General features: G+C 42.0%; 1 protein-coding gene across 3 annotated transcripts; it reads right to left on the bottom strand.

Annotated features, from left to right (window-relative positions):
* Positions 1 to 571: 571 nt before the first annotated feature.
* LOC126982479 (uncharacterized) lies at positions 572 to 9,580 on the bottom strand. Of its 3 annotated transcripts, none has more exons than XM_050834537.1 (5): positions 9,431 to 9,580; positions 8,043 to 8,129; positions 7,487 to 7,637; positions 2,695 to 2,916; positions 572 to 1,777 (listed from the first exon to the last, which is right to left on the bottom strand). In XM_050834537.1, exons 2-5 carry the CDS (start codon positions 8,123 to 8,125, stop codon positions 1,571 to 1,573), a joined length of 663 nt encoding a protein of 220 aa, XP_050690494.1. In that variant the 5' UTR covers positions 8,126 to 8,129; positions 9,431 to 9,580; the 3' UTR covers positions 572 to 1,570. The 3 variants fall into 3 exon arrangements, with proteins under 3 accessions (XP_050690494.1, XP_050690495.1, XP_050690493.1); XM_050834538.1 differs by lacking the exon at positions 9,431 to 9,580 and adding an exon at positions 9,263 to 9,337; XM_050834536.1 differs by lacking the exon at positions 9,431 to 9,580 and adding an exon at positions 8,474 to 8,739.
* Between the last annotated feature and the right edge of the window lie 773 nt (positions 9,581 to 10,353).

The following is a 10,353-nucleotide window of genomic DNA, read 5'->3' as shown; positions in this document are numbered from 1 at the left end:
CAGCGCAATACGGGTTGCTTGTGGCTGTCATTGTTGTTAAGATATATTCAGAGAGAGAGAGATTTACATAGGTATCCAGACCACACAGACTCAATGGTCCAGCAGAGTCCAGACTAGAGTCCCTTGATAGGCGGCCCTGTGTATAAGGCTGCTGGGCGCCATTATTGGCCCTTCGAGCACCGCGCCGACTTTGAACTGAGGTATGCTGCTTTTAATGTAACAATGCCTTGCTGCTTAGCCTTCGGCTGTAGCAACATGCCACAGAGGGGATACAAAGTTTATAAATTAACTGCAAGGCCACTGAGAACACCTTCACCCATGCACTCCGCTACCTCACCACATGGGGGAAAGGTCACGTTTTGACAGAGGTCACCAAATGCGTGGCAAAGAAACCAAAACCCATACGTATCACCCTGTCTAAGAATCAACCACAGAAGAACTTTGTCAGGATGTCCAACCCACTAGATGACACGGATGAGGAATATGAAGGAAGAGGAGAAGGAGGTGGAGGAGATAGTCGGAATAAGAAGAAGCACTAGAAAACAAAAGGAATAAGAAAGGAAAGGAATGATGTAATTGGTGTATTTTTATTAATCTACACACACAAAAAAATATGTATGTAGTGGGTATATACATTTAGATATCTAGATGACATTACAAAAAAGTCACTAACAGGAAAAGGAAAAGAAAAAAAGACATAGTAAGCACAGTTGTATTTAATCTCTGGGGGAGAGGGGGAGATGAAAATGACCCCCTTCCCCAAAAAATAATTGAAGATGAATGTTGGCTCAATGTTTGACTTTGTGGCATTATTATAATTATTCAGAGAGAAGTCCAGTGTTTTGTTTTCTTTTTATAAACCAATTAAGATTTATATTAATGTTAATGCCTATCTAATCCTAGTTGTAACATGGAATTAAATAAAGGTAAAATTGTACTTCTTTTGATTTTGTGATAATACCCAAAACTTCTACCAAAACCTTTTCAAATGTGTGTGTGTGTGTGTGTGTGTGCATTTACCTATTTGAGAGAGAGAGAGAGAGAGAGAGAGATATATATATATATACACGGCTCTCCAGAAACTCTTCTCCTGTGAAAACTTTCTCGTCAGACTTGTGTGCTAATTGTTTTTAGTATCAAGCAGCCAAAGTTTAAAGTCCTAGACTTGCCTTGCCTTCCGGCAAATTGTTTTCTGATACATACTGGGTATAGTACTTCTGTGTAACTTACAACAGTCAATATAGTACTTCTGTGTAACTTACAACAGTCAAATATTTCCATCATCTCGCCACTAATTCTTTGAGGTAAGTTCTTTGTTACATTAGCATGGTTTTAGCACTGTTTGGCAGGAATTACTTTCCTACAAACTATACTGAGGGAAGGAACCAGACTCGTGCCTGGTTTCACAACTTTGTAACCTTTAATTTCTCTAACTCATGTTGTTGGCTTACTCTGTACATTTGTTTTCTGGTACCATTTTTTTTTTTTTTCATATTTAGCAACCAATGGTACTTGTATAAGATAAAAAAACTTATTCCAAAGATCGAGGAATGTGTTGGTGAAAAAAAAATTACACCACAGCCTGGATATAGTCGATCTCCAAAGATGACGTCCCGTGTTGCTTGAAGTCGCTGTAAACTCCCCCAACAATTTGCAGCGTGACAGACGTGATGTTGGCCGTGTTGAGCGGCCCGGCGCTGGGCACCTCTTGGCCACGCCAGTAGGGCTTGAAGGCACTAAATGGAAGGACAACATTTGTCCATTCATTTTTAGGTACCTGGAAAATAAATTAATCAGATGACATATCTTACAGATCCGTGAAAACTAATGTATTAATGTTTCTTGTTTGCAGATATGAATGTTAGCTGATCTCTCCGTGCCACTTCTTTGAAATGTCTGCTGTACTGATTGAGGCCACATACAAAATCTCCAATAACTTTCTAAATAATATAGATGTCTTAACCTCTTATAGATGGCATATACTTCTGTAAAACTCCCTCCCTTGTGTTGCATATCAAAGTTGAACCTAGTGTTCTAAGACTAATAGATTATAATCTGTATATTATAAAAATTCAGGGGAGAGAGTATAAATTTTACATGGTTTTCTCCCTTTGGACCAAAATACACATGCAGGCAAAACACCAAAGTCCAGCTGCACCGACAGAAAAAGCCTGACCTCCAGTGAGCATTTGAGACGCCACCACCACAGTTGGGCAAGACACGCATGTACCCAAACCCCACAAGAGTGGGTGAGATGGTAAGGTTAAAGTTAGAGGCATACGCTAAACTGCATGTGGCCTCACTGCTTATCTGTCTCAATGGCCTTTGAGCCTGTGGTGGGTAAGGACCCATTGCTCTGACACAAGGCAGGTGTGATATCTGGGTTACCACAGTTAACTTTCCCTGGGTTCGCCAAGTACCCATTTATCGACAAACCTGAAAAGGAGGATGAACAGCTGGATGGACTGGGCACTGACTCCCCTGAGCTGGTATCAAACTCAGGCAGGCAGATTAGTAGCTAGGCAATACAAGCACTACACCACAGTGATGCCTTCTTGTAAAGCCTGTCCGTAAAGGGAGGGGGCATCAGGGGGAGACCACCGGTGAAATGAATTAAGAGTGGATAAGTATTTGAACAAGAGCTGGCAGGTAAAGCAATGAGTGTGCTGAGAGGAATTACATTACATTACTAACCTCATAGAAGGTTTCATATGCAACTTCATTCGTCCCCTGTCTGTTGTGCCGGAGGTTCAGCTTGTATACCCTGTTGTCCCCTTGGCTGCGCACCCTCAGCTCCAGCCCAGAGTAGGCGCCCAGGTCCCAGTGGTCGTCAGTGTAGAAGCCCACAAAGCCGGCACCATTGGGTTGAGGGTTGAGCATGGAGAACATCACTGCCCTCTGGAAGAGCTTTGTTTTCTGAAAGATACCATGAATGTAAATGACAAGAAGGCAGCAAGAAGTAAATTGACTCCTCTTTCATCCATTCTTCCTTGCCCTCCACTCTCCTCCAACCCCATGTGCCTTGCTAGGTGAAAAGGTGTTAACAAGTCATATGGAGTAAAGTGAATCAATACTTTTGACCACAACTGCACATGTCTTTTTTTCCCCTCTGCTAAGGTAAAATATTCATGTTGGGGATTAGCATACAGCAGGGTTGTTGGATTGAGTGCAATAAAGCAATTTGTCTACATGGGGTCTCCTCATGATCTCTACAATCACAGAATTTACAACACAGCATGGTGGGTAGTAGTGTATGAGGCCATTAGAGGACAGAGGGTGAACTCACCACCAAAAGAAAATTGGATTTTAGGTACCACCACACACATGCTCCTTTCTTCTATGCCAAGAAATGGTGAGTTTGTGACTGAAAAGAGCAGGTAAAGAAGGCAAGTCAAATCTTGGTTCCCCAGCCCTGGCGTGGGGTGCAACATTTAGTAAGGGTGGTCTCCCAAAACTTACTCTTGGAGAGTTCACCCTTTCTATACTCAACACCTCGTATGACCCAAGTGAGAGAGAGAGGGGTGAAAGAGGAGCCAGTAGCATACATCAACACACAATGGTAATTGAATGGTAACCAGCTACCAACACAAACCAGATCACATTACCATCACATCTGACCAGCCTGGTCCTGCCTGGTCAGGCCTGCATATCATATTGCACAGCTTACTGTGGAAATTCTGCTCATCAGCCTCCCCGACATCTTGGCACTTGAGCAACAAGCATAAAAAATGTGCTTCTGCAGACAGTAGTGTTGTACACTGCAGTGTCTTAAATTGAATTCCTGAGTGAATGAAATCAAAAGCATCTTCATGTTGAAGGAAACATGTAAATGAACAACCATCCACTTTGGGCTCCACTAAAAACATAAAAAGGATGGAGACCCATACTTTAAGGCAGAGAGCAAAGGAAAGTTCGTCTGAGAGAAAACTGACACAATGTTGAGCAGTGCGACAAAAAATAGGCAAACTACAATGAAAGTGGATGGTACTGTAAACCGGGGTGACTTTGGACAAGAAGTGGATAAAAAGTTGACAAGTTGAAATTAACACGTTAAGCGCCATATGTACCACCGATGGTACATTTCATACTTTCAATAGTCGCCACATGTACCACCGGTGGTACATTAATGAGTTTTTTTTCTCTTCCTTTTCAACCAATATTTCTAACAAAATAGTAGGCAAAATGCAAACACAAATATTCTAAGTGATAGTTTATTTATTTATTTCTTCAAAACTATAGCATTGAAAGATGTTAATGCATAGGAAAATTTAACATTTTTACCCTAAAATAAAAAAACTTCTTTTCCTTATAAACACAGTGTTCTTTGAATTTCATTTACATTTCCTTACATTCTGCAGTAAAAAAATAGCAGATTAAAAAGTATCAAACAGTATTGTTCACTCATCAAAGTACAAAACACTTTCTATCCCTACAAACACTTTCTTCATTCAGAGTGAATTCTTTCAAAGCATGGGATACACAGATGTGGACTGCCATCACATTGATTACATACAGTTTTTACTCTCCTAGCTTTTGCAGCTGCAGTTACACTTCCTTCATTTAGACTAAGGGTCTGATAACACCCTCTGCACCTTTTTCTTGCTGTTCTGCATTGACCCTGCAATTCAACAAGGAAATGAGATGATCTTTTACCTCCCAGAGAGAGAGACTCTCTTCCAATGCTTATTTTCTCTGTTGGAATTCCTGTGGTAAGAGAAAGAACTAAAGACTCCCGGAATTCCTTCATTGACAAGGTTTTCTTTGCATGATACTTATTGAAAATCAGGAAGGAATTGACTACTGCTGTTCCCAAAATGAGCTCAAATGCTAATTTTTTATACCACTTGCGAATTTTGCGCAAGGGTGAATAATAGGATGACATCTGGTCAGAGTAATCTACTCCCTTTTTGGCAGCATTGTAATCCAAGACGGATTGTGGTTTCTGAGCCTCTGTGCCTCTTCTCAAGACAGTTGTCACTTTTTCAGCAGTATGTTCTGGAACAGTTGTTAGCATCAGAACATTGCGCTTATCTTTCCATTTTAGAACTTTTATGCCTTCTGAGTTTTCTTTTCCTTCAACTTCACCTTTTTTCAGTTTCTTGTCTGTTACGATTTTAGGATTCTCTTTCCTGTTACTCCGTAAGGTTCCACACACATATGTTGATTTTTCTAGGAGGACTCTAGCCAGGGCTACAGAAGAGTAAAAGTTGTCAATATACAGAGTCCTACCTTCTCTCAACAGGCCTTCCATTAGTGACATTGCAACATATTCTGAATGTTTTAAATCTTGAGAAGTGTCTCCCTTTCCTTTGTATATCTTGAATTTCCAAGTGTATCCATCAACTGAGCATAGTTTATATATTTTGAAGCCATACTTGTGTTTTTTGTTGGGGATGTATTGTCGTAATATTGTTCTGCCACGAAACATAACTAGGCTTTCATCTATGACAACCTTTTCACCAGGTGTAACTTTTTCAAGCTTTCAGAGAAGTCTGATGAGTGACCTTACTTTGTACAATCTGTCACTTTCATCTTGGCTGTTGTCAGCAAAATGGAGAAAGCGAGATCAGCTCAAATTTGTTTCTTGGCATAACATTCTTCACCAGCTCTACTCCATACATTTTACTTTTAGCCCAGTAACAATCAAATGTTGGTTGCCTGTTTAAGCCCATCATGATAAGAATTCCAAGAAACTGTTGAATATCCTTGGAGGTTACTGGTTTCCATGCATTCATTTTAGAGAGCCGTGTAATAGGCTTTTCAGCTGCAGTTTGTTCAAAGTACCTATTAGTTTCCATAACTATCAAATCAATAACCTCATCAGTACAAAAAAGCTTGTAAACATCAATGGGTTGAATATCTCTGTCAGATGATGATGGTAAATTGTAATGTATCTGCTCGCTTGCTGTGCATACAAATTCTCGTGTGCCTGCAGTGATGTTTTGCCATGCAGTGTGATTAGAAGCGGCAGGCTGTTCATTCACGGTTCCATCACTTGATGATACACTTGCTGTATCATCATCTGGGTCACATATGCTGCTTGCATCAGATTCATCACTTGAATCCATTTCCTCTGGTGACGGTTCATAACTTTTTTCCCCGTCACTGTCATCGGAAGATGACGACATCTTGTGATGTCCATAAAACTGATGAGGCTCCATTGAAGGGTATCTGTAATATTAAGATATACATGTGTTGTTTTGTGAAGCATAAAACTTAAAATTTATTGCATCGAACCTCTTTTAGCGTAGTTACTAAAATATTCAACATGAATAGTATTCATATCGCCATTTGAGCCACGGGTGCACCATAGAATATTATGACCACTGGTGGCTCATATGGCGCTGCTGAAGTACTCAGACTAATGTATCGCCATATGTACCACCCGTGTAACAAGGATTTTAACGGGTCTAAGAGATTCTATTTGAGGAGCAAAATGCATACCCACCTTTTCGCTCCGCTGCTGCCACAGCACTGACCGTTACAGCGTGGTAAACATCATGGCGCCACGGTGGAGTTCCAGGACTGGCTAATGGCGCTTAACGTGTTAAATGCATCATGATAAAAGAGATGTAAAATAGTGTGCACTTCAAGGAGCCCTAACACACTTGAATGTTGCCCTACCATTATAAAAATTTCTTGTGGTGATTATGTAATCATTAAGCTTCCCCAAAAAAACTATAACTGCTCTACATCTTATAATTTTTTTTGTAATAACATTTTTTTCAAAATTATTGATCATTTTTTACTTCCCTGCTACTACTGACCTGAAATGTGGGAACTTTTTTCCCAAGAATTTTGCCAATTCTTTTCCCAGTTCAAGTGTCCGAAGTAATCCCCGGAATCTGCGAACAGGCTCAGATACGTAAACCCAATGAAATATAGCCACTGTCCAAAGTCCCCTCAAGGGTGTCCAAAGTCCCCCCAGACATGGGGTGATTTCGGACACCTATATTTTTTCACTTAGCACAAAAACTATTAAGTTTCGTGAAAATGTTGCACCATGTAATGATTGCCCTTAATAATACAGAGTAAATGCATACTCAGCATAGATCCTAGACCTAGAAACAAAAATTTCATAAGCAAAAAAAAACTTGAAAATTGTCCAAAGTCACCCCGGTTCACGGTAAATAAAATATAAGGAATTTCTGATTAAAGCTGCATCAGTTCAGCTAGTGTTTGTTTTCACCAAGTGACAAGAAATCAACAGTGCAAGAAACACTGAACAGCAAACCACAAAGATGACTAACTGATTGTGAGGTGAATTAAACCAAGAATGCTAATGAATGTCATGCCTTAGCTTCAGTTACGGTCTGTGCAACTTGATTCAATAAGAAAACTAAACCTGAACAATATAATAACAGTATGAAAACAATATACAAGATGCACAAATATATATACCAAAGAATTATAAAGTATACATGTTCAATACAAAAACTGAATGCCCTGCACCTATACCTTCCTCAGCCTTAAGGACTAGAATCACCTGCAGCACAAACGCCCCCTTGGACATGCCGGGCTCCCTCACAGTGTCTGAGGACTCCACCCAATCACTGACGGAGGCCAGGGTGCGGAAGTCGTACATCATTTTGCTGGTCTGCCCACCACCACCACCAGTGCTGCTGGCCATAACATTCCTGGAGGTAAAGGTATAGTTAAAGAAGTAAATTAAAGATCAATAGTTATTTTCATGGGAAATGGCCACCTGAGTGATGAAATCTTTACAGGTGCCTCGCTATATGTACTGTGATGCATTTCAGGACAATGCAGGATCATCACAATGCTCATTTCCAAGATCCAAATCCCTCAGCCACTGTGTGGTCCCATACTCACATTTTTTTCCAAAGATTTACTTTAAATATGTATTAGCATTTATTCCACTACACTATAATGAAAAATGTATGTACACAATAAAATAACTAGGAAGTGGAATCTTATCTAGTCATAATTCTTTTGCTAACTTTCTTTGCTTTCTTATAAAATAATCTTTTCCATTTCTAAGTAGGTTAGTGCTTTCTTCTTATTTTAGGCAAAATGCTTACCCTGAGGAGATGCAGGCAGTCCCCAGACCCACTGTAGCGCCCAGAAGTAAATGGGCAATTCTTAACCTCGGAAACCAAGACATCCTCCTGAAAGAATTAGTCTCATTACCAGCCAGACAAATGCCCTAAGTAGCCTACATGTGCTCCTGTATCTGAATTTGTGAGTGGAGTGATTTATGACTGATGCAAATTTCAGTTAACAAGTTGAGTAGAGAATTTCAAGTTCTAGATACACAGAGTTTGCATACTAATGGATTCACGGTGTCATATAAAAATTGAATGTTTCTCTGCAGCCAAAAAAAGTGACAATCGTTAGTCATTATTACAACACAAAAACCTCCTTAGCCCAGTCTAAACTAATTAAACAAGAACTGAATAACTATAAAACATATAACACATCACATTACATACGTATCACCGCATTTGCTTACTCTACCACCCCGGCCAGACTGTTCCTCACACACATTTCATGGCTATTTTGACAGCTGTTTTGATCTCCACTCTTTTCTTTGGTTTTCTGGGAGGTTTGAAGGTTAACAGCAGGCACATGTGACAACGGCTGAGTGCTTCATTGCATAGGAAGCAAGACGTGGGCGTATTAATATAACCAATTTCAGCCCTGCACAGACTGAACATCGTACAGGACCCACACTGCCCATGGTGCCCCACACAGCCTGACACTCCAGAACACTTCCCGCTGCAATGCCCAGGAGGTAAATCTTAGGAATAGCGGCTTCTAGCGGATGCGCGTTTAGGGCACGGTGTGGTGGTAATTACAACATTTCTAGCACATACGACGGGGTTTTGACAAGCGGACAGGCGTGTTTGTCACAAGGGGTGTATTTTTCCACGCTGGCCTCACGATTTCTTCCAAGTCGATGGGCGATGAGACTGCAAGCTCGGGGTGAAGAAAGGGAAGAGCCTGCGTGGAAAAATACACCCCTTGTGACATAAACACACCTGTCCGCTTGTCAAAACCCCGTCGTACGTGCTAGAAAGGTTGTAATTACCACCACACCGTGCCCTAAATGCTCACCCGTTAGGAGCCGCTATTCCGAAGATTTACCGCCCAAGATTCCACTCCCTCCGCACCAGCCTCAAAGCATCCCTAACCACTAGTAACCAGGCTCCACATTTATTGACCAACTCTAGAGCACCTGCTGGGCTGTCGCGCCACCCTGCCCCAGCACTGCCTTCCAAGCCCTCAAATGTACACAGACCTTCCTATAGACGTCTGGCCAGCTTGACAGGATCTAGCCCCTGCCCCGGGGACATAACTACAACGACAGCCGCAAGTAACCTGTGTACTGCCGGGGCCTTAGAGTTAGATACCACGGCCTGACCAGCCCCCTTATACATGGAAGAGCTAAAAAAATCGCCAAACAAACCACGCAAGCTGGCCACAGTTGGGTCAAGCAAGTCACGTAACACCCAGTTGAATTGTCGGTCGGGAGTTTTGCCTTTGTAACGGCACTCCCTCATGTAGCTTTTTCTTGATCTTGATGTCACAGGTGGCTCGGGATTTCTCCCCATCCAGGCCTTTGTATCGGATTGATTGATAGTTTATTGTTGCAGGTAAACAACAAGGGAGAAGGGAGGAACATGATTGATTGATTGATAGTTTATTGTTGCAGGTTGTAGGTCTGTGGTCTTTCTTGGTCTGGGTCTTTTGAGTTTCTAAATTTCTTTAAGTCTCCTCTTCCTTTCTCTTTTTTGCCAAGATTTTTATAGTACTGTCTTTACTGTCGCTACCTACACATGTATTAATAGTTGTATAATCACACTCTGTACTGCCTGGGGGTTGGGATGGCATGTTCCTCCCTTCTCCCTTGTTGTTGATTGATTGATAGTTTATTGTTGCAGGTAAACAACAAGGGAGAAGGGAGGTACCTGCAACAATAAACTATCAATCAATCAATCCATTTCTGTGCTTTCAAAAAGAGCTCTTCCGATGGTATTATCTTCGCCCTGCTGGTATGGACGCTGCAGTGTGGGGATGCTTCTCCTCTCCTCGTCGTAGGCCGGGCAGTGCAGGATGAAGTGCCTCAGGTCGTCCAGCTCGTCTCCACACATGATGCACGCCGTACTCTCGTTGCCGGCGCGGCGGCGGAGCAGACGAGGCCCGGGCAAAGTGTCTTGTGTAAGGACGGAGAATACCCGGCCCAGGCGGTGTGGCACGGCAGGCACGCTCTCCGTGGGGCTGGGGGGTGTCAAGGGTCAGGGGCTGCCTCAAGAGGGTCTTCTGCCACGGCTAGACATTGCATCATTGCAGGCGAGGAGGACCCGTGAGTCGTGACCCGCCGCCTCTGTT

The sequence above is a fragment of the Eriocheir sinensis genome, chromosome 51 (assembly GCF_024679095.1).
Source record: "Eriocheir sinensis breed Jianghai 21 chromosome 51, ASM2467909v1, whole genome shotgun sequence".
NCBI classification, from domain to species: Eukaryota; Metazoa; Arthropoda; class Malacostraca; order Decapoda; family Varunidae; genus Eriocheir; species Eriocheir sinensis.
This window is presented reverse-complemented; position numbering and strand designations above follow the sequence as displayed.